Raw genomic sequence first — 24769 nt, forward strand, 5'->3', positions numbered from 1 at the left:
TTTTGCAACTTAGTACCATCTTATAATAATGATAAACTTGGTAAAATTTTAATGTTAACTACTTTCGAAATTCAGTTTTATTACTTATATTCATCACGACTTCTGACTTATGTCCCTGCATTGTAACACGAATGCCAGACCCACCTCTAAGTATGCCATCTTTCATGGATGGTCCTTAACTAACAACAACGCCTCAGGTATTTCAGAGTTTTACACAAACCCGCAGTAGACATGAGTGACGTGTGATAGGCGTGAACAGGGACGTACCACGAAAAAGCAGGAAAACGCCTAAGGAGGGTAGAGGTGGGCAACAGACCCCCACTAAATTCAATTAAATAATTTTGCTTATATTCGTGTTGCATTCTTGGGACTGACTATTTGAAATATTCAATCTATCCCCCATTGAAATATTTGCCCACTTCGATTGATCTGGGTACGTCTCAGTTTTGGCATACACGTCAAAACATCAAGGCTTCAACTTCGCGGATGTCTGGTAATTTTAATAGAAAGTAAACAATTTTACAGCATACTTCACAGCGAGCTTGGATTGTATCAGTTTTAATGCACGTGGATTTTGAGGTAAATTTATATTATGAATAAAAATGAGTTACCTGATCCATGCAAGAGCATCATGAGAATGTCTCGACCGGCCTGAATGATTTCCTATGTTGCGCTCTAATTATCAGGACAAGGTTTGTATCACAGGATAATTTTGAAAAATCGATGAGAAAAAACAGAAATGAAATTTATTGTATACTTGATTTAGTATGAAAATTATTTTTTTTTGTACACGCTAACCTCCGCACTCAAGTAACTTCCGTCAGGGTATGATTTGATTCGAAAGTAAACTCGGGCGGAAACGGCAACAAAACTATTGCAAATCAATATCATTCAAAATATTTTTCCGTCAACACTTAATTGGTATTTCTAAAACTATTTTCCGCTCCATCCTTAATTGATATTTCAAAACAATATTATTATCAACGTTAATATTGCCACAAAGTATCGTCGCGAATTCCTATATAATTAGCCGAGTAATGCAACTAATACGGCTTATTTCGTCAATATTTAATAGCATTAGAGAATTCTGAAACGTACATGACATTCATCACACGCTGTTGCTCGCGGTTCGACTTGCCAAAACCACGCACAAACTAACTAGGTGTAGTTTTACAAAATCTAACAGAAGCTCTGTAAATTGCGAAGGATTAAAATATAATATTATGCCTTAAAGTAAAATATAATGACTGTCTGGGCAGCGTAGTTGTATAACGGTACGATTGCAGTGCTGACTCTCGTTCGATCCCCGGTCGGGCAGTGATATTGGACTCTGGAATTTGTCCTCGATATGGCGATAGGCTTCCCCCTATTACACTTAGGACGGAAGGAAAGTTGTGCACCAGTACCGGCTCTGCCTACCCCTTCGGTGAATAAAGGCGCGAATATGTTTGTGCGTGTGTAAAATATAATATCATAACGACTTCTCATTTCGTCCTCCAAAGAAAGCCAATTGTACATAAATAACAAACACGATCAAATATTTAAAATTAACTCATTAGTTAAGAAAAGCCATCATGATCTCTTACTTAACAGCGTCGAAGTAACTGTAATTGTTCAGAAAAGCAACTTTTCCTAAATCCAAATACAATAATGAATTATTCCATTACGATAGTTAAAAAGGAAGATTGGCGACAAAAGCATTCTTGAATCCATTACGCTCTTAGCACATTATAAAACATCCAAAAACAGTGCGCGTTACGACTCCAGCTATAATCTGTTAAACAGCATCTGCACTACATCAAAATACACACTAATTACATAAACTGATGAATTCTGTATGAAACATTGCCAGTTCGTACAAATAAACAGTAGGAAATGATTCTTGGAATTGCACAATCTTTTGTACAAAGGAGAAAACACGAGTGCCCCAAGCCAAGATATATTATTAACCTTCGGGCCCAGTACCACTATTTATACATCGTGAAACAATTGCGGAACTCTTTCATTGGAAATAGTTTCGTCTCGGCCTTTGTAAATTGATGAGCATAAATATTCCACGATGTCCGCAAGGCATTTGACGGCAAACGTCACCGACATGATGGATCTATATCACGCTCTATACTGAATTTATGTATAATGTGTTTTCGATTATTTTGTAATGCCATTGCTTTATTTACCGCTCAACAGTCATAGATAATATTAGACCCATAAAATTTACCGTAACTTTTCCTACTTTCAACTTTGACATTGGCAAAATCATCGTATGCCATCGATGGAGCCACAATCTAAAAATTGAATTGAATTGAATATCACGCTCATATCAAAACGAGTTCCCAATGGCTTTTTTATCACATTTTCCACATAAAGTAATTGTTTCGAAACCATATAAAGTAAACAAAGCGTGAAATTTACTCGGCACGTATAAATCAAAAACTTGGTCAAGCCAGTCCTCGTTTAATGTTAAAAGTGAATTAAAATGTTCACGGAACACAGAACAATGGTAAAGTTTGTGCATTTAAATATATTCATTGTTTTTAGTTCATTTCCATTTATATTAGCGGACACTAAACAAAATAACTCAACAGCTGTGGATATCGATCTGGGACTTACCGACGGAGAAGAATTTGTTAAAAATCGTTCGCGGAGACAGTGAGTATATTATTAACAAACGTGTCTTGTAAGGGCCAGCGCACATCGACGTTTGCTCCGATATATAAATAATAAAAATAAATATTATATTTAGTGGAAGGTAATAAATTTTTTTAGACAGGTACTCCATGCGTTACTCCTGAAGAACTGCGAGTTCATTGCCAACCTTTAAGGAGGAGATATGGGAACTAAAATTGAAGCGACCGCAGGCATTACCAAATACATTATTGTAGTTATGACTTCACGCTCATTACACAAAATTTTTGGAGGTGACCCACTATTCACGCAAACACTTTTTTACTAAAAGATTCTGCCGTCTTCAAATGCCGTATTACGTAGTGTGCGCTTACCCTTACCGAGTACATCTGATCAATATAAACTATGGAAGACCGCGCGATCTAATGCTTTATAATTAATTATCCCTCGCTCCCTTCTTACAAACTTTATTGTCAATCTTAACCTAAATACATTAATTATTCAAAAGCAGGTGGTTTAGCGGCAATCAACTTTATTTTATTTTTTTAACCGATATTGAATAAATTATCCCAATTACTTTTTCAGAAATCGTAAGAATTTACCAATCAGAACAAAGTTTTTTAACGTTTTAAAATGAGTATTTTATTTTGTTCATTCTCAGAATCAATGGGAAGATTAAGATTGGGATCATTTATTGAAAATGGTCGTGGGTCGGTTTCCGGTGTATAAGATAACGATTGGGTAGCTACCATCGTAATATCTATTCTTAACACACAAGTGCTGTGGAATTATTAATTGGAAGGATATTGTTGACAGGGTTATCAGTAAAGAATCATAAAAACATTTAAGTTTGTTGGTGTGATCAAGGCGATACTTCGTAATGCAAAGTTCGAGTGGTGTGAGCTTTGAAGGATTACTTTTCATCAATCGAGCGGGCTGCTAGTTTCTTACTAACAACCCTGCCACAGCAAAGTGACTTCTCTGTCATGTGCAAATTAATAATAATTTTCTGTGACACACGGTGGGAGAAGAAAGATAAGGAAGTCCAGATCCTTAGCTATTTGATTATAGCTTATCAGTTTTCGGTGAACTTCTCAGACAGAAACAATCGCTCTACCAAATTGCAGCCCTAGAAAGTTGTAGAATAACGTTAAATCTGCAGCTATAATTATGCTGGCCTGTCTAACATCTTCTTCACTTCGACAACCCTATAGGAACGAGGAACTCAATAGCCAAACAATTTAATGGTCAATTACTTGTTTTAGAGGTCACCCCGAGGCCAGAGTACTTGATATTCACGGCACCTTACAGATTATGTGAAGGTGGTTGCAAAGATAACAGTAACTTCGCTATGGCGTTTCCTCTGTACATTGGCATGAAGGGTAGGCAGAGTTACAAGAGTTTGTATCCTAGAGACTTTAGCAAAGTACATTATATGAGACCTAATGCACCGTTTAAACGAAAGACGACGAAATATCCCTTCACCCTTTGCGCGACTAACAAAGATACAGAAAAATCTATGTCAGAAACAGATGCAACAAGCACTAGATGCCCTGAAGTAGTTCCTAGAAACTGTAGAAAGAAAGTTACACCGCCGGCCCGAGACTAAGAAAATTTTAGATTTAGTTTAACGAAGTCATACAAAGGTATATTTCCTTATAAAAGAAATATTATATTCTGGCGTGAAAAATGGAATCATAACTATATTAGTCATTGCTTTTTAACAATATCTATATTGTGATTTTATATAACTTAATATTTATGTTACAATAAAAACCTGAACATAACCCATCATTTTAATTATTTAATATGTTATATCTAAAATGCTTCTGATCTCATTAAAAGCCTGTAACACTCAATATTTTCTTTTTATTGAAATAATAATCAAAATTGAAGCAGTTCCAGAGATTCATTTAACCAAAAACTACGTTCATTTTTCGTTTCATTAATATAAATCCTGCTTTGCAACGAATAGCTTATAACCGACTACCACACCGATGTGTAGATCGATGCACGTAGACGCGTAGGGAAATATTAATTGCATTTCCCGGCTTAAACTGAAATCTATGGGGACAGATAGAGTAAACATTGAAAATATCCAAATATTACCTACGTGGATTTAATAACGCTAACTGTGGTCGGTAACTAGTTTTGTTTACTGTCCGAATATCAGGATGGCTCACAGAATACACAGAATACTAATAATAATAATAATATCAGCCCTGTATTACATACTGTCCCACTGTTGGGCACGGGCCTTACTGATTACTGAGAGGTAATAGGCCTTAGTCCACCACGCTGGCCTAGTGCGGGTGGGTAGACTTCACACACCCTCGAAGATTCTTAATAGAGAATTTCTCAGGAATGCAGATTTCCTCACGATGTTTTCCTTTACCGTTAAAGCAAGCGATGATTCACAAAGAATACACATATTTTTTTAGAAAAGTCAGAGGTGTGTGCCCTTGGGATTTGAACCTGCGGACATTCGTCTCGGTAGTCCGTTCCAACCAACTAGGCTATCGCGGATTTTTTTATACAGGATTCTAAGCGTATTCTAAAAGGCAATTTATAATACGAATACCCTTTGCATTACAAAGCATTACGTGGCCTAATGTGTATTGTTGATTTGATAATGACTACAATGTTAATAGTCATATAGAAAGATATTACTGAGTCGTACACCTGTTTCAAATTAAACTCAGTTACCTCCCTAAATGATATGTCATTAGTGAATGAGTAATTCAAATGACATAAAATTATAACATATAATATATACGTTGTCGAGATACTAAGGTTACGTCAGTAATTAAACTACATTTTAGGTGTAAAACACTGTTATATATTTTTTTATTGCTTTGAATTATGAGACGAGCTTGCCGTACACCAGATGATAAGCGATACGAACGCCCATAAACAATAGAAACACCATCCAACACCTTTAATTACAAAGTATTGTTTTGTATTCCACTGCACTCGCCATCCTGAAATATGACATGTTAAAGCTATGTCCAGTATGTAAACTTACACTGGCTATAATTTCCTTCAAACCAGAACACAACAGTGACTACACACTGCTGCATGGCGCCAGAAATAGACATTGTGGTGGTACCTACCCAGGCGGACTTTCGTATATGAGAGACATACCACCAGTAGCATTAATGTTATGTTATATTAACTTTAATACCAAACAGTTAATGTAATAATCAAATTATTTCGTTAAATTGTGGCTACACGTCCAACGTACTGATTAATGCGACAATGAACGACATTAAACGGTTATATAGCACCAGCAGAAGATATAAATATAGGTTGTTAAGACCCTGTTTCGCGATATCGAGCGGAACATTTTTTTTTCTTTACGATCTGGGCTTCTTATCCACAGTCCCACCTCATCCCCAAACTGGTCCAATGTTACAAATATCTGATGTAAGTCGTTTCTAAATTCGCTTCACAGGTCGGGCACTACAATACATTTTATTTTCTATATTTTTCCTCCCATCTCTAACCTCCGCCTTGACTTTGGAGTAAGAAAAACAAAATTAATCAATGCCGAAACATTTGGCGTCGCAATATGTTACATTTATAATAATAAGCCGCGCAAACAATAGCTGTCTTAGAAACAAAGCGAGCACTTCCCGCTAATAAATTATTAATATGACATAGAAGACCTTTTTGGCAGATGCTTTCGGTATTGTTGGCACTCCTTCAGGCTGTCCTGGCCAGCATGCCATGGGACGGTTGGTCCTGGGCCGTACCTCAGGCGCCGATCGAGTACTTCTTCAGAAGACATCAAGACATGCTGGTGAAGTCGCCCGATCTGCAATGCCAATGTCCGCCTAGCAAAGGTAAAGTATCTGGACTTGGTAGGGTATTTTCGAGATGTTCTCATGGTCTATTAGGCCATAGCATTATATTATCATCAACATATTGCAGATTTGATAATATTCTTTGGTACGACACTGAACTGTACTAACAAATTCTTGTCTTTTTGAAATGTTAAAACTAATTTAAATATTTTATCGTAAAAGGAGAGATGCAATATTTTTATTGTTCGCTTTTATTTTTAATAAATTTAATGTAACATTGGTCAAGAGGAATTATATAAAGAAATAAAGAGGGTTTTAAACTGACAGCCTAAACTTTGATACAAAAATGAGTGTAGTCTAAGGATTTTTTATTTCTTTTAGTGACGAGACTAGCTTGCCGTTGGCCTGATGGTGAGCGGCACGAACACCCATAAACAATAGAAACACCATCCAATACCTTGAATTACAAAGTATTGTTTGGTATTCGACCGCGCTCGCCATCCTGACACTTGAAATGTTAAGTCTCATTATGTCCAGTAGTTACACGGGCTACAATGTCCTTCAAAGCGGAACACAATGACTACACACTGCTGCCTGGCGGCAAAAACAATAATTGCGGTGGTACCTACCCAGGCGGACTCTCACATATGAGAGACCTACCACCAGTGGATGTAGAAGCTTTAGTTATTGTTCCGAGATGTAGGACATGCCCAGTGACATCATATATGTCACTGTCCATATTTGTTTGCCACTGGCCTTCATAGATGCATAAGTTTTATTTCTGAAATATTTTTTGAATTAAAACAATACATCAACATCAAATAGTCCTAACAATGCCACCAATGTTCGGGAGTTCGGGATTCTGCTTTTATGAAACCAACTTCCATTTTTGTTCGATAAATTCATATAGTTTTCGTAATTAAACAGTTTACTTTTTGTTAATTTAACAGATTTATAATATACACGTATATTATAATTCTGTTTGCTTAAATAAATTGTCATAACAGATGTGACGCCGTAAGACGCTGTTTGTTGGATTCCAACACGTTCCGTTATACATTACTTTTAATTCGAAGTTATTGTTAAAATCAATACGCTCTGTGTGTCCTAGGGAATAGCAATTGGTCTTTTGGGTTCTAATTAACTGTTTAACGAGCTTGTACAAGCTTTTGAGCAGGTTCTCTCATGAAAATGTAAATATAAATCTCAATGAAACTTGGATGTTTTTAAATTTCAATAGCCACAAAACTCACGAATCATTCAAGGTAAGGTCAATATGCATAGGGAATCATTTGTAGCTTGTATAATTTAAGTTATGTTTTAAGCCTTTTCCATAAGGATCGGTAACTGAAGAGTTAATAAAGCGTCGGTAGTTCACATTAATTATGAATGGGAAGGCGGTAGGAATCGGATTATTTGGTCTTCGCCACTGGTAGCTAAACCAAAGTGTTGTTAGTTTTGTAGAAAACGTATTTTTTCGCTCCCTAGGCTACTAAGGGCACCATATTTTCGGCCAACTCCGGTCGGTAAACACATACTCTACGCCACTGAAATTCGAATTGGTAGACTATTTTATTATACCAATTACATATATAGTATGAGAGCGAATAAATAAGCACTCCAAGTAACAGTCAGTAGTGTTCCTAGAAATACTATATACTTACTCATTTATATAAAACTACAACTAAAACATTAAACGCAAATGCAACAGAAATTAATTTAAATTCGAAATTCCAGCTCCACACAAATGTACATGTCCATCCATTTGTTAAACATTAAAAAAGTTTGCGCTGCAAGTATTTAATACTTCATATGTGAAGCTCATGCTAACCGCAGACTTCATCCATATTGAAAGCCTTTGTACCGAATAAAGGCGAACGCAGACGGCTGTTTTTTGTCGGTGATTGATTTAATGTCGACTTAACACCGATATTAGCCTAAATCTGCTCGTAAAAGGCAGTCATATTTAAATGCTACATTTTATTAATATATAATTTGGTGCCAGTTGTGCGCCCTTAAATCAAATTAAAATAAAGTATTGCCCACATCATTCGGGGGAAGAATAGATTTCTAGAATTTTATGAGAGTTGTTAATGCCTGTTGCGTCGCCAATTCCTAACAAACTTACACATTTGTTTGTAATCTTAGTGTATCATATTCGATAATTCGGGCATTATTCCAATCCAGAGCAGCCAACTCAGATCAAAACATAAACAAATGACATATTTAATATAAATTGTTTCATACCAAAGTAACAAACTAAAACTTTAACATGATATCTACATGTATTAGAAACTATGAACTATTTTTAATCATTCAGAAACGTTCTAATTCTACATTCTAGACGTACGGTTCGGCTTTGTTTAAACTTCTACCTTCCCTTCAAATGGTGTAAACTGCACCAAACATTAAAACGGTATGTATTAATATTCCTGCTTCCACTTATTTGTATTTTATGCGTCGAGTTTCTCATTGGCTGAATGTTAGTCATGCTTTTACGTGATACTAGTTCGCTTTGCAGTTTTTAACTATTTTGGACTTACTTATCAATTTATTGTTAGTTGGATACATATACCATTGTTTTGCCGCTTGGACTGTAATACCAGTGCAACCGATTTCAGCATTCTAATCCACCCCAGTGGTGGTAGCTATATTGTTATTCTCCGCGAAAAAAGTGTTGTGTCATTATGGAGTGAATCGACAATTCACACAAGTTTTTATTAATGACCTCGTTTATCAGTCAGATATATATTATAATAAAATATTAAATATTCCATTTTAAATAATAGTGACACGTGAATTAAATTACACATAACAAAACTTTTTGGTCCACTTGGTATTCCAAAAAACATACAGTAATATTAAAATGATTTGCCCCATTGAAGATGCAAAACATTGATTAATTAAATCGACGTTTAGAAATGTTTATTCCCATGATGTTTGCCAAAGATGTTTAGATGTACATTATGATTTCAACAGCATATTACCGCACCGTTGGCACTCGAATGTATTTCATAAACGATGTCGATTGATGAATCACTGCAAGGTGATGACAGAACTTTCTTTTATTTGTCTGTTTTCATTATTTACTAGTGTGTGCTCGTTTTGCCTGAGTGATTTTTTTTCGAAACACTTACTAAGTGCTCATTTTTCTAGAATAATAAGTAGTGAATATCCAAATCCTGGACACAGTCTGTATATTTAATTTTGGCATTTAATTCTAACAAACTTTTAAACATTTGCAGAAACTTTCATATTTCTAATATTTCCAGAATGCGTCGTTGAATATAAAATCAACGAGGACATGCCAGATTTTCTAAAAATTCAAGGTGTATTAAACGATGACAAACTTGAAGAACTAAAGAAGTATATTAAGGATGCGCAAAGAAGTACAACAGAAGCACCAAAGATAGGAAACATAAGAAGTAGGAGGCAGAATGATGACCAGGAGTGCTGTTGTCCTCCCAGAAGCATGTTGATGCCTACGTTTATTACTAATAAGAAATTTGACGAAGTAACAGATCGGCTGAAGAAAAAACTGCTTTCGGATAAATAAATATTTTTTATTCGTATAATATTTTTACTACCTGAGGGAATAATTTTGCTGCCCTTGGTAGCGTAGTTGCATCGTGGTTCGTACAACCAGCACTGTGAGGTCTTGGGTTCGAATCCCAGGTCAGGAAAATTGATATTGGTTTTTTCACTATCAGCCTAGAATCTGGACTTGTGCCCGATATAGCGATAAGCTCGCCCTCTATATATGTGTGTGTGTGTGTTTGTGGAAAATTTTGGATGATTTGAAGAGAACCACGAAGTAGTTAATATTCGGTGTCTAAGGTGCAGACGATCTAATTTTGATGCCGATAATGATTAAAGTGCATTATAATTAACAGTTGCTGTATAATTCGCAATAAGTTAACAGCATTTATGCAGACCCTTAAGCATAAAACATGCAGAAATGAATTACATCAAACCGGACAAAGAGTTAGCCGTACAATCTTATTAACAAACTATCACTTTAAATGCAAAAAATGATAATCGAACATCAATAATATGTTCTTGGGTCCCATATCATTCTTATTAACGTCGGTTTAATGTAACACCGTGACCTCACCTCGTTTGAGCCACATTCGAACACAAATGACCGGAACTACAAATCCAAACCCAGATAAGGTTATATATAGAATGTAACACCAAACCCAAAGTAAAATAAAATGTATTTTTGAACCTAGCTTAACAGTGGCAATAAAATGAGTGAATTGCGGTTTTATTACATTTCACTGTAAGGTAATAAATATAGCGCGTAACAGAGAATGTATTTGTCTTTTCTGCTCGTTTTGGCAAGTTTTCAATATTTTTCTTGCGAAAATTATAATCCAGCAAATATCAATGGAAGTTGTACATGTAAGTGTGAGATGAAATATATGATTATAAATGTTGTCATTCATTAAAACTATTTTATGCGATAGTAATGCGTTAATGTTTCTTTAAACGTAGCAATGACGCGATTCTGTATTTTAGCGCATTGACGCATTGGATTTAAAGTTGGCATGGTCAGTGACAGTATCTCGGTATTATTTCGAGAGTTTTTAAAGAGGACAAAACAGTAAATTCTTATAGAATGCTCACGAATTGCCGGCGATCGTGTGTACAGAAATTACTGCAAATTTTAGTAATTATGGAATATAATACAGAAAGATTAGTTATAGTTACCATTTCTGAGTAAATAATGCAAGGAGTCCGATGGGTGAGAGGGCGCCCCAGAACCGGTCCCTGTAGCGCTCAATGGCGGAGGCCTATGTCCAGCAGTGGACGATTCCCGGCTGATGATGATGATGAAGATGATTTTAGAGCTTTTTCCAACACTTCAACGATCTAGGTAGTCAACTATTAACGTGCATCGGGTGAACAAATTTCTTTTATCGACACTATCGACTATTTATATGCAAGAAATAGAGACACCACGCTAACAACTACGAGCATTACTTACTTCACAGCTCGATACGGTCGAGAAGTCCTTCCTAAATACTTCGTGTAGTTATGTCGCCTGCATTCTAAAACCAGACTTCGAGAACCAAGTTTGAAAAGTATAAGTTCCACTAAAAGGAATTATTCATCAAATACTTATAACCGGGATGCTTCTATAAATCCGTTTACGAATGCTTCCGTGTAAGTATTTGCGTCCACGAAATAATATAAGTGATAGTAAAACATTTTATATGCAAAATTTATAGATTTACATTGAAATTCTGATAACATAAACATCTACGGCGATTGTTTGTGCAAAATGATATATACAATAAAAGGTAATTTGGAAGTATCTGGGTTTTACTCCTGAGTCAACTAAAATGGGGAGCCCTATATACAACAGTACCTTTATTTTTTTTTTTTTTTTTTTCGCGGAGAAAGTCCCTTATTACTACCGCCCAGCCTTCGTGGGGGGCGACTGAGCGGTTATGCTGGGGTAACCGTGCCTTACGGCCCGGCGTTGAGCCGCCCGGATTTGATGACGACCTTCGGGCGACCGCCGGGCCGAGTCCCTAACCCGAGTACAATTAACCTATGCACGGCCTACCAGCTAAAACTCCGCGGTGGCCCTCTTCGGCGCATTAGGGACGGCTGCGGGCTTCCTCTGACGGAAGTGTCTAAGTATTCGTCCGCAGCCGCCCTGCGCGGTGCCGCCTTGCGGCCCGTCTCCTATGGGGGGGGGCTCAGAAGCCCCAACGCACCGAAGGACGCCCTCGGCGTCTACGGCAGCATGAGGCCAACTACACACTGCCGTCCATCCCGGGGTCAACCGAAAATGTGCAAGGATGCACAAAATGCACTAGGGCGGACAGCCCCTGCTGCCCGCCGACGACCCCTTCGTGGCCCCTATTAGTCGCCTCTTACGACAGGCAGGGGATACCGTGGTGGAATTCTTCAAACGCCCCCATTCCACAGGGCGGGAGACGCCGGTCAGTCGTCTACCCGGCGCCTCCTTCGTCTCCTCTGACGGCGGGAGGGATCCTCCCTCTCTCGATCCCTCTCGGCACTCTCCTTCTGCGAGAGGACCACCTCGCAGAAGTGGGCCACCGCACGCCAGGCCTCCTGACTGCCGACCATGGAAGCGACCACGGCCGGCAACGAGATCTCCTCCGACGACTGAAACGAGAGCGCTGCGCTCGTCGTCCCAAGCTGGGCAGGACTCCAACGTGTGTTGGGCCGTATCCTGCGGGCAGTTGTCACAATGGTGACACACGGCGCTTGCTTCCTTTCGTACTATTTCACACAGGTACTCACCGAAGCAACCATGCCCGGTGAGCACCTGCGTCAGGCGAGAAATGTCGCCGCGCCGTGGCGCCTGTCCAGCCACTGTGCAAAGACAGGACGCACTGCCGCGACGGCCCGAAGCCCTGCTGACGGGGCCTCCAGCCTGAGACGCCACTCCTCCACGGCGGCTCGCCGTAAGGAGGCCCTCTTGGCCTCTACCTCCTTCGGGGCCGGACGCTGCCCGCTACTGAACGCCTCCTCCCTCCAGTGAAAAGCGTCAGAGAGAGATTTGGCGTCCAGATCCCAGGGCAGGAATCCGGCCAAAACACAAGCCGCCTCGTACGAGACCGTGCGATACGCCCGTATGGCCCGCTGCGCAACGACCCGCTGCGGGCCCCGCAGGAGAGCGACAGAACGCCTCCCCAGGGCGTCAGCCCAGACCGGGCTGCCGTAAAGTGCCATGGACCGCACGACCCCGTGATACAACCTTCGGCAAGGGATACCAGGTCCTTCCAGGTTGGGCAGCAGGCTAGAAAGAGCGCCTGCTGCCCTAGACAACTTTGTCTTTAAGCTCTGAAAATGGGCGCAGAATTTCCATCGGCTGTCCAAGGTCAAACCCAGATATTTCATGGTTTTGCCGATGGGAATCCGCACCCCTCAACCACAATGTGAGCACCGGCCGGCGGCCCTCTCCGAGGCCCGTGAAAACAAATGGCCTCAGTCTTTTCGAGGGCCACCTTCAAACCTAATCGCCGAATTCGGCTCACTACATTGCCGGTGCCCACTGCCGCCAGGATCGCGGCATCCTGGAAGGTCTTGGACGTCGCCGTAACCAGCGTGTCATCCGCATAACACGTCACGCCGACGCCCCGGAGATTGGCACCACGGAGCACCCAGTCGTACCCGATGTTCCACAAGAGAGGGCCTAGAACCGACCCTTGTGGGACACCGCACGACATCGCTCTCCGGTGCCACCCGTCGGCGCCTGGATAAACCACGTACCTGTCAGAAAGGTACGCGTGCACCAGACGCCTGAGATAGGGCGGCACCACGTGGTACCGCAGTGCCTCATTGATGCAAGGCCAGGGAGCGAATTAAACGCATTAGAGATGTCTAAGGATACCGCAATAACTATTTTACCCCTGGCCACTGCCTCCTCCGCCTGCGACTTGACCCGTAGAATCGCGTGGACGGTAGAACGTCCACACCGAAACCCGTATTGGCAGTCGGCCAAGTTTGGACCGACCCTCTCGAGGTGCTCGACGAGGCGAGCATGGATTACGCGCTCGAAGAGTTTGGCGACCTCGTCGAGCAACACGATGGGTCGGTAAGCCGACGGCGACTCTGCGGGTCGCCCCTCCTTCTTCAGCAGGACGAGCCTCCCGGTTTTCCAACGCGCCGGGAAGACGCCCTGCACCATACAGGCGGAGAACAGGCTGCGGAGCCGCGGCCCCAAGTGCTCGAGAGCTAGCACCCAGGCTTTCCCGGGGATGCCGTCGAGCCCCGGGGCGGTGTTCTTGCCCCGCAGCCGAAACACTGCCGCCCGCATTTCCGCGGGCGAAACCTCCGGAATATCCCTTGCCGATAACTCTAACGACGAAGACGCCACTTTCGGTGGCGCCATCGGTGGAGGAGTGGTATCCTCGGTGGCCGGGAACAAGGCCGCGACGACGTTGGCTAGAAGTTCTGGCCGGAGACTCTGCGACAGCGGGGCGCCGCTGGACGAAGCTTATTCATTACTAATTTAGTAGGGGCGCCCCCACGGGGTCCGCGTCGAGAGTCTCCAAAACTCCTGCGTGCCGCGACCTTTGGCCCTATGCACGGCCACCCGCAGCGCTCTCTTCGCCTCCTTATAGAGGCCGTAGAGCTGCCGCTCCTGGTCTTCGTGTGTACTACTTCTGATACGGCGACGGCGATGCCTGGCGTATCGACGGCGCGCAGCCACGCAAGACGCGCGCAGTTGCGCTAATTCAGCCGACCACCAGTACACCTGCCGCCGCGGAGGATGACGGAGGGCCCGGGGCATGGCGGCGTCGCAAACATCCGACATTGCCACCCGGAACCACTCCGCCTCCTGCTCGACCCGCACCGGACCCTCCGGCGCGGGGAGCCACGACACTGCCAGAGCGGCCAGCCCTAGGGCCTCGTTATCGAGGCGCCGTAACGCCCACCGCGGGCCGTCCTGGTTAGGGGCACTCGGTCCACCGCTGTTGGGCCGGATACTCGAAGACGCGGAGACGTCGAACCTAATATAACGATGATCCGACAATGTCTCCACGCCCACGAGGACTCTCCAGCCCTGGACACGACGTGCGACGACGGGGCTCCCAAGCGACAAATCCACTATGGACCCGCCGTTGTGCCGCACGCACGTGTTCACCGACCCCTGTTCAGGACAGCCAAGCCGACGGAAATTGCCCATTCCTCCAGGACCTCACCGCGAGCGTCGGTCGCCGGCGAACCCCAGACAACGGATTTTGCGTTGAAGTCACCGGCGACGATCACCTTGTGAGGTCGGCCCTGCTCAACCAGGGCCCCAGCCGTACGAGAAACGATTCGAACTCGGCCAGGGGTCTGTTGGGGAAAAATACACTCCTACTACCCACAAATCCCCAACAGAGCCGCGACGCATCCCTGGCCCTTCTCGACTTTTGCGAAGGGCGGGGAGCCAGCGGCACCCTGGGTGATGATGGTCACCAACCCGTCGATGTCCCCGACCCAGTTATCGCGGGCGGGACAAAATACGGTTCGGCGACCACGGCCACGTGCACCGACCACTGCGCCAAGCTTTGGGACAACAGGTCCTGGGCGCGGGCGCAGTGGTTTATGTTCGCCTGGAGGAACTTGAAGTCCATTATTGATGGGCGATTTCCTCCACATCCATCTCGGCCACTGCCACTGTTTGCGGTGGGCTCGCCGCCTGCGGCTGGGACAGAACCTCAGCCGCGGCAGCCGGTCTCCTGCGTGGGCGCCGCTGGGATTTGCGGGTGGAGGCAGAACACGCCTTTCCCCGATTCGATGCCCGGCGGGCTTGCCAACTGCGGCGCACAGGACGCAGTTGAGTTTGTCCGCACATTGTCGGGCTTTGTGGCCCGGTTTGCCGCAACGGTAGCACAGGTCACTGCGATCTGTTGAACCTGCGCAGCCACCTCGTACGTGCCCTTGCTCGAGGCAGCGGTAGCAGCGCATGGGCCGCGCCTCAAGGACGGTCACTCGCGCTATGACCCAACCTATTTTGAGCCGTCCCGCCTTTATTTTTGGGCTGCTTTGGTGGGCACCTTGGCCCAAACGGCGCCCATCCCAGATCTATCGGGTCGGACTTCCCCCACCTTGACCGCCTCTGCAGCACACCCGCCGGCACTGCATAAGGCCGCCTTTACTGACTCGGAGGTGGCCGCGAAATCTAGTCCTGAAATTCGCAATTCGGAGCACTTGGTGGGCCGGGTTACAACTACGTCCGAGTCCCCAAAGCACTCCCTGAGCCTTGCGGCGAAGGAATCAGCCTTCTGCTCAGAATCAGCCCCGGGCACCTCGTAGAGCATGGCGCCCGTGGCTGCATACTTCGGCCTGAGCCTATCAATTTGTAGGCCAGAGAGGTCCACTCGCCGCTGAGCGTCTGTCAGTACTTCAGCGTATGTCAGCCCCTTCTCGACGGCCGCCGGTGTCAGCGATATGACTACTGCAGCTGACTTCGGCGGCCGGAGTTTCGGCTCGGGGCGCTTCGATGCTTGCCGCGGTGGTTTTGGTGCACCGGTCTTCGCTTTCTTCTTCCTGCTAACAACTTCTGTCCAGGCCGTGTCCATGGACGCAGGGGCCGGCGGCAGCGGACGGGGCTCCAAAGCGAGTTGTGCTGGCATGTCCTTCTTTCTTCCCTTTTGGGGATTCGGCTTGGGTGTTGCCTTCTTCCTTTCATGTTCTGTCTTCTTCCCCGGCGGTGCCGTCGCGGTCGGGGCCGTGGAAGGACCCGCAACAGCTTGTGGAGGCGCGCTGGACGGCCCGGCCACAGCATCGGGAATAGATGGGACTGTTTGGGCTGTCTTCTTCCCCTTCCCCTTTTCCTTATCCCTCTGCGGCTTCGGCGGGGGAGGACCGCCTACTATTCCCCCCGACACGGGGAGTTGTGTGTCCCCGGTTGTCACTCTCCTTTCATGGGCCAAAGGAGGCCGCTGTGCTGGCCCCATCAGGGCGGACTCTAACTGGGCCTGTACCCTTGCCTCCACCATGGCCAGCATCTCTTCCGTCGTGGTGATATTCTTGTTGGACGCTTCCAAGTTTTCAAGACGACGGCGGAGCGAGGCATTCTCCTCCTGTAACCGCTTTACACTGGCCTCCAGGCGGGCACTGTCTTCCTGGGCCTTCTGTCTCTCTACCTTTAGGCGGGCTATGGCGGCGGACTCTGGCTGCTCAACGTACCGGGTGATGATGTTTATCACCCGGTTGAGCGCCTTTGAGACGTGCCCTTACGATTGCCCGATTTTCTAATTATACCGCGCACAATTTGCCCGCACTCTTTAAGGTCCTCCATGAGGACGGGGCGGTCTTCATCTGAATTATCCTTTGGAGGCATCGGCGACTTTACGAAGCGGAGACGCTCTTCGATCTCCTCCTCTGTCTTCTGTCGCGCCTCCTCCCGCTTCAGTCTGTCGCGTTCCTTCTGTGCCTTTTTCAGGCCAACGTATTTTCCGGCAAAGGGAGGACGCCCTCTCCCCTGCCATCGACTGTCAGAGCCTTAGGCGCCGGCTCATCCGTATCGCTCGTGTTGAGCGTGAGACTGTCAATCGAACGGGAATGCCTCCTCCAGAGCCTCCTGCTCCGGAGGGAAGAGACACTCCCGCTCGATTCGGAATCCTCTTCTGCAGCCCTGGCTGTTCGGACTACGACTTCGATGGGCTTAGCGCCCTTCCTCTCCTGCACTGCATTACCATCGGCGGGCTTGCGCCCAACGAACTCCGCCTCCCAGACGGAACCGGGGTAGGCAACCTCGTCAATGGTGTTGTTGGTTGTTTAAAAGTGAATCATCCATAACTGTTCCCACGAGTATGGGGAAAGGGTGGTCCACCCAGGCAGAGCCCCTGTACCTGGGTAAGCCTAGCGTAACCCGCACAGAGTGTCGGCCGGTACTCTGGCGGGGTCGCACTCGAGACCGAACTACCCATCGGCCATGCATCCCTCGCGGTGCGCCGCCGCTTGGGATTCGGGGTGATTTTTTATAGAGGTTTTCTTCCTCGCGGTCCGGGCGGTTAAGCCAAGACCCTCGTTCCAGCGGAAGCGCGAGACATATCCACAGACCTCCACACCGGATTACGATCTACGACGGCGACAATGGGAGAGAAAGTCCCCCACTGCCTGCTCGGGGCGGGGTGAGCGCACACCGAGCCCGTCGACACCCCGGGACAGAACCGGGGCCGCCCGAGATGGGCCAATCACCCTGCACTAGACACGACGGGCGCCGCAAGAAGCGACGACCGTCACCCAGCACTTTGTCAGGATATTCGCCGGCGCGCAGATCAGCCTGATCGACGCGCCGTTGCCCAGGGTGCACCAACGAGGAGGTTTCCTGACCTAGCACCCCATATACAACAGTACCTGCCGATACATTAATATGACAATTAGATGACGGAAAACAAAAGCAAACCTATTATTTGCATTACACCACCATTCAAATAAATGATGATAATTAGAGATAATAATTTAGAGATTACGCCTAAAACAAAAAATTTAATCTTTTAAAAGAATCTGAATTACATATTTTTTTTGTATTGAGCCATTTACTTAGTCTGGCCATAAATACTGTTACACTTAATTATAAAAAAATATTACATTTGAATTTCGAATCTGTCATTTTTATACGATTGTTCATTGTGTTTTCTCATTTTGGCGCCAATACATTGTAAAATATTTTGCGATATTAAAATGGTGTGGGGTGATAAAGAGAACCGAATCGCTGTGATAGCATTACACAAAGTAGGTATGGAGCCAAATGCAATTTTAAAACTCTCCATACACTTGGTATTAGTAAAATGTTTGTGTACCGGGCTATTAATAGGTACAATGAGACCTCCTCTGTTTGTGACAGAAAAGATCTGGCCGTCCACGTAGTGTTCGTACGAAAAAGGTGGTCAAAGCAGTAAGGGAAAGAATTCGAAGAAATCCTGTCCGAAAGCAAAAGATTTTATCTCGGGAAATGAAGATAGCACCTAGAACCATGTCGCGTATTTTAAAAGATGACTTAGGACTTGCAGCCTATAAGAGACGCACTGGCCATTTCTTAACTGATAATTTAAAGAAGAATAGGGTGGTAAAATCGAAACAACTACTGAAGCGGTACGCAAAGGGAGGTCACAGAAAAATTTTGTTTACGGATGAGAAAATTTTTACAATTGAGCAACATTTTAACAAACAAAATGACCGTATTTATGCTCAAAGCTCTAAGGAAGCTTCCCAATTAGTCGACAGAGTGCAACGTGGACATTATCCGACTTCAGTGATGGTTTGGTGGGGTGTTAGCTATGAAGGAGTGACTGAGCCATATTTTTGTGAAAAGGTATCAAAACATCGGCACAAGTGTATCAAGATACCATTCTTGAGAAGGTAGTTAAGCCCCTTAACATCACCATGTTCAATAACCAAGTATGGTCCTTCCAGCAAGACTCGGCGCCGGGTCATAAAGCTCGGTCCACGCAGTCTTGGTTGGAATCGAACGTTTCGGACTTCATCAGAGCTGAAGACTGGCCGTCGTCTAGTCCCGATCTTAATCCGCTGGATTATGATTTGTGGTCAGTTTTAGAGAGTACAGCTTGCTCTAAACGCCATGATAATTTGGAGTCCCTAAAACAATCTATACGATTGGCAGTGAAGAATTTTCCCATGGAAAGAGTGCGTGCTTCTATTGATAACTGGCCTCATCGTTTAAAGGACTGTATTGCAGCCAATGGAGACCACTTCGAATAAGCTTTTTATATTTTTAATTGTTTTATATTTATGTATTAAACTGACACACTGTAAAAGTAATAAATGTTATTTGCAGTTAACAATTTTCTTTTTTCTTTATTACAATATTTATGGCAAGACTAGGTATTTAAATGGTAACTCGGTAATGCAAGTCACGGTTGTAAACAAAAACTTTAAACCCGCATCACCTGACTGCTTTTCGTAACTCTATAAAGTTTGCCTGCTATGCAATCCTAACACATAAATCCAAACACAACAGACTAAACAATTCACTTGAATTTCTGAAACGTTCCAGATGCAAGTTTAGCTCACATATTTGTTTCAGACAGCGCCGAACGCGGCCCACTCATCATCTTACCTGTCATCATAAAATTATTAAGATATCCGAAGCTCACAACAGAGAATATAGAAATGCATGATATTAAATAGTTATAACATTGTTTTATTCAATTACAATAGTAAATATGATACTCAAAAATAAAACTTTTTGAATGAGACAATTATCTTTCAACTCGGACAGACTGCCTTGTTTTTGAACAGATGAAAAAACAAGGCAGTCTGTATCTTAAATTGCAATGCGTGTTGTATATTTATTTTCGATAAGTCAAAGGTCTATTTTTTTTGTTTAATAGTATGACGGACCTCACCTGTCTTGTTCCCCCTAAAACATAGTATAAACATTAAACATGCATTAGTTACAAAGTGCATGTTTGCAGCGATCATGACCTTGAAGAATTTGATATTAAGGATCTGCTTCACAACTTCTGACTAAATTATTCTAGTTACATAAATTTATAAGCAACCCAAATGCAAAAGTTACGTTCTAATCTATACTCCCAAAATAAATGGTAATAAAATAAGTACTACCTACGAGAACCGTCGAATGAATTTATTTGGAACTTATGAAACAGGCCCTAAGTGTCGTAACATAGGAATTAGCTTCGATGTCCTTGAAACTGGCTAATGCTGTGTTTGGCGACAGTAACATTATTCTACCAGTAACCAAAACAATAATAATACATGGTTTGTATTTAAAATAAAATAATCTACCAAATATGAAACATGTTGTAGATTTAATAAATGTTTACTAGATCACCACTCCTGATCGCGCGTTTTCTTCATAATGCGACAGTGTTAGACCTTAATCCATTAAGCTGGCCGAGTGTGGGTTGGCAGACTTCACATACCATCGAAATACTTAGGAAAATTCTCAGATACGTAGGTCTCCCCGCAATGTTTTCCTCCACTGATACATCAAACAATAATGAATAAACAATACGTGTTTGAAAAGTCAGAAGTATGTGCTTACACTAGAGTAAACTCATGCTTGGTTTTGCGAATAGCTAAGCACCACAGCTCGCCGAGCTCATTGCTGTCTGATTAAAAATGTGAAAGATTCAAAACTTACAACAACACAGTTCCTTATCTAGAATAAATAATAAAGGAATAAGTATCAGAAATTAATAGTACCAAATCACCATATTTGAACAGGTCTTCGTCTCAGCAGTCCGTTCCATTCTCAATTAGACTATTATGCAAGAAACTCAGCAAGAAACAACGTTAAAATAATATATATCATTATAAAACTAGCTGTAAAACCAAAAAAAAACCGGACGGATACAAACGACAAAAATATTTACTTTTTTTATGAACTTCGCAAACGATTCTCGATCCAATTGCATAACTGAACAGGTGGCGAACAAAGGCTAATCAACCTTGTCACAAGAAACAATAAAAAATAAACAATGCGATAATTAGGTGCCAATAATAGACGAATGAAAGATGTTGACATTGAAAAATTGTAAAGCGAAGCAATATGACGGTGAGTTACCAATGAAGTAAAATAAGATTTTTGTACATTATTTAATGCAAAAAGTGGCTAAATACCTTGTAAACGTAATGAGGAGATGATTTATTAATGTTCCATATAAAAACAAAAGGATACGCTTGGAACAACATGCTGTTTCCCTCACACGCTAGCATTGTTAACGTAGTGACGTTATTATGCAAGTCGTACATCCTTTACATTTTATAAGCAATTTTAAAGACTTAAAACGTATTCACTTATAAAAGGTATTAAAAAAATCTATTGCAATCTCGTCTTAAATAAAACAGAGTAAATGAAATGATAAATTGAAAAGCCATTAGTTTTAATATGAGAAATTATGCATCTGTCACATTCAAAGAGATGCCAAAAGTTTCTAAAGGTATGTACTAGATTAAATAGCTCCTATCCTTTGAATTTTGAAAGAGCAAAGGCTTTCGATGGAATATACGCGGCTGGAACCGAGGAAAACATTTCTAAAGCCAGTGATACACAACCCTGCGCGCCAAACACTGACAAAACAAATACCTGCTTTTAAAGAATTCATTATGGTGGAGACAATGTAGTTTTTTGAAACAATATTGACTAAACTCTTATTGTTTAAATAAATTCGACCAACGACAGACGTACTTGAACTATATCAACCATCCTGCAGATTTGTGGCGACCTGTCCTATAAGATTCACGCTGATGGACCACGATTCATCATGACTGTCTTTAGTAGTACACTAGTATAAATATATACAAAATTCTCTCCCACCCCGAAAATAGAGGCGTGTGTGTCCCAAGCCTAACACCTCATTCAGGTAATCCATCCAAAGGTATTCCCGACTTATCCATTGAAACGAAAGCCATTTAATGCATGTGCAAACAGTCACACAATTTATTTCTAAGGTCCATCAACAACTTTGCCGTTAAAGTACTAGCTTTGAATATGGCTGAGATTAAAATCTATGCGCGCTTTATTTTAAAGGATTATACGTGTGGCAATATCAATTTCGCTTATTAGATTGATTGAGTTCGCGACGAAGCGCGTGAGGCGACGCGCAGACGTCAACTTTTGCGCCAGACTCCGGAAAATTATTAATCAATTTAATTGAAGCAACTGAGATTAATCAAGTGTTGATCAGTTTACGAATTGAGTTGCAGCAATTCTCGTTCGTGTCGTTTGTTTGATCGACAAATTGTTGGTTTGATTTAATTACTAATTTCTCCGGTAGAGACGGAAGCAAAAAGTTCGTAGACTTACGACCTTTGCAGGACGGGAGTCTAACGTAGGTCAACATTAAATATAAACATTACTAATCGGCAAATGCAAAACACATAAACGTGTCAGATAATAATAAAAGCAATAAAAATATTCCAGGGATGGCAACTGGCCTTAGTACAAGTGGTACTCATAAAAATAACCACACAATCAATTGCTGGCGTGACATACATGGATCATTTCGATTTCGAGGAGAGATATCGTGACGTCTACGAATGCGATCCGTTTTACTGGCATCCACTGCATCTACCCGATCACTGCGCCGAAATGTACGAGAAATTAATAAGAACCAAAATAGCATCGCGAGCACCTGTCAGGATCGTCAAGGAAAGAGATGTTGTGTACAATCTAAATTATCCGTTCATAAATGCTGAAATAATACCAGAATATTCTGCTCTGACGTATTCTGAACTTACACCGTATGAAAAGATGTTTGCGTATCTAAAAAGGGATATAACGAAGCATCCCAAAGCGCCTACGATAGAAGTCATGCCCAATTTTGGTCCTGTTGCGGTTTACAGGCAACCGATATCGAAGAAAAGTGAAGTTATGATCAAAAAGATAGCACAGGCGTACGCTGATGTACAGCCTGGTCCAGAATCTGATGGATTTTACGGTCATATTGATGTTAAATCTGGTAACAAATTAAATAGTGATACTATACACGAAATAACAACAAATTCTAATAGAAACAAACCAATGAAAATAACGAAGAAATTGAAAAATGGTCACATTGTTACAATTAAAAAGATTAATTAATAACTGTTTGTAAAAAATGTATAATGTCTAGGTTTCAGGGCCTGTGCGGTAATGTATTCCCGATGTTGTCTTTGTATTCAATCTATTATATTATGTTTTGTTTTTTTCTCACAATTTCTATCGTAGTCATTGTGCTGACGGTAAAACAAAATCTCCAACGTGGAATCCATCGGAATTGATACCACGTTTTTTATACATATCTACCACTAAACAACAAAATTATCACGTATTGTAAAACATTATTAAAAGTATAATTAGTAAGCATTATGGAACCAATGTTTATTTCTAACGAAGGTACTGTTGCTAACAAAACTTCCCGACCACCGTATTCAATTGTATAAAAAAAAACTTTTTATTCATACATTGTTAATTATTAAGTACCAACCAGCGATGACGTTGATTCTTTTGTTTCATTTACGACGTAATGAATTTGAAGGTAAAGGCTTGATTGTTGAAATTTCTCATTGTTTTATACGCGACTCAATAAAGCAGTCCATACTAGAAATACTTCTTTACGAATATTATTTTTCATTTGAGCTAAATAATTCCTGTTATGTTCAAGGTAAAAATATTTATTTTATATATAATAATATCAGCCCTGTATTATATACTGTCCCATTGCTGAGCATGGGCCTCCTCTACTACTGAGAGGGATTAGGCTTTAGTCCACCACGCTGGTCTAGTGCGGATTGGTAGACTTCACACACCCTCAAAACTCCTATAGAGCATTTCTCAGGTATGCAGCTTTCCTCACGATGTTTTCCTTCACCGTTAGAGCAAGCGATAATTTTCAAAGAATACACACATATTTTTTTTTAAAAGCCAGATATGTCCCTTTGGATTTAGAACCTGCGGACATTTGTCTCAGCAGTCCGTTCCACAACCAATTCTATGGTCCTTCTATATATTAACAAACTAGTTGTGAAAGCACTATTCAATTATTTATTCGCAATATAAATATTAATTTTAATTGTTTTTATGAAAAACACTCTTGTAACAGCAAAAATATGACTATTGTCCTAAAGCATCAGCAGACTTATTAATATCATTGCGTTTGTAAAATAATTAGTAAATTTGAATAGTTCTAATTATTATTTCATCCTGGAGACTGGGTTCAAACATGTGACCTTATAAGCATTTTATTCAATGAAACGCTATTATTTACATATAGATATTTGTTCTTGTACCCTAACATTTAATTTTAATTTTAGATAACAATATTAATGACAATGAGGTTAGCCGACTGCACAATCGGCGGGTTAAGCTACATGGATATGTATAACTT

At 42.3% G+C, this 24769-nt stretch overlaps 3 protein-coding genes across 3 annotated transcripts; 2 read left to right on the forward strand and 1 right to left on the reverse strand.

Moving 5' to 3' along the window:
• Positions 1-2257: 2257 nt before the first annotated feature.
• Positions 2258-10102, forward strand: LOC119191893. The gene is made up of 3 exons (XM_037445751.1): positions 2258-2500; positions 6305-6470; positions 9704-10102. The coding sequence occupies exons 1-3, from the start codon at positions 2477-2479 to the stop codon at positions 9985-9987; spliced, it is 474 nt and encodes a 157-aa protein (XP_037301648.1). The 5' UTR covers positions 2258-2476; the 3' UTR covers positions 9988-10102.
• Positions 10103-15934: 5832 nt separating this feature from the next.
• LOC119191894 (eukaryotic translation initiation factor 3 subunit A-like) lies at positions 15935-18281 on the reverse strand. The gene is made up of 4 exons (XM_037445752.1): positions 18270-18281; positions 17403-17663; positions 17179-17343; positions 15935-17128 (listed from the first exon to the last, which is right to left on the reverse strand). The coding sequence occupies exons 1-4, from the start codon at positions 18279-18281 to the stop codon at positions 15935-15937; spliced, it is 1632 nt and encodes a 543-aa protein (XP_037301649.1).
• A 3027-nt stretch (positions 18282-21308) lies between these two features.
• On the forward strand, positions 21309-23919 carry LOC115455135. Its single transcript, XM_030183823.2, has 2 exons — positions 21309-21456; positions 22825-23919. Exons 1-2 carry the CDS (start codon positions 21451-21453, stop codon positions 23482-23484), a joined length of 666 nt encoding a protein of 221 aa, XP_030039683.1. The 5' UTR covers positions 21309-21450; the 3' UTR covers positions 23485-23919.
• Positions 23920-24769: the final 850 nt, after the last annotated feature.

The sequence above is a fragment of the Manduca sexta genome, unplaced genomic scaffold, assembly GCF_014839805.1.
Source record: "Manduca sexta isolate Smith_Timp_Sample1 unplaced genomic scaffold, JHU_Msex_v1.0 HiC_scaffold_2069, whole genome shotgun sequence".
Classification (NCBI taxonomy): Eukaryota; Metazoa; Arthropoda; class Insecta; order Lepidoptera; family Sphingidae; genus Manduca; species Manduca sexta.

Excerpts from the sequence above, each read along its gene's own strand:
- LOC119191893 (XM_037445751.1), top strand. The coding sequence starts at position 2,477 with ATGTTCACGGAACACAGAACAATG. Across the intron at positions 2,501-6,304 it reads TCACGGAACACAGAACAATG|ATGCTTTCGGTATTGTTGGC; the intron begins GTAAAGTTTGTG and ends CCTTTTTGGCAG. Across the intron at positions 6,471-9,703 it reads CCAATGTCCGCCTAGCAAAG|AATGCGTCGTTGAATATAAA; the intron begins GTAAAGTATCTG and ends TAATATTTCCAG.
- LOC119191894 (XM_037445752.1), bottom strand. Across the intron at positions 17,344-17,402 it reads CGGCGCCTAAGGCTCTGACA|GCACAGAAGGAACGCGACAG; the intron begins GTCGATGGCAGG and ends GGCCTGAAAAAG. Across the intron at positions 17,129-17,178 it reads TTAAAGAGTGCGGGCAAATT|GCGCTCAACCGGGTGATAAA; the intron begins GTGCGCGGTATA and ends CACGTCTCAAAG.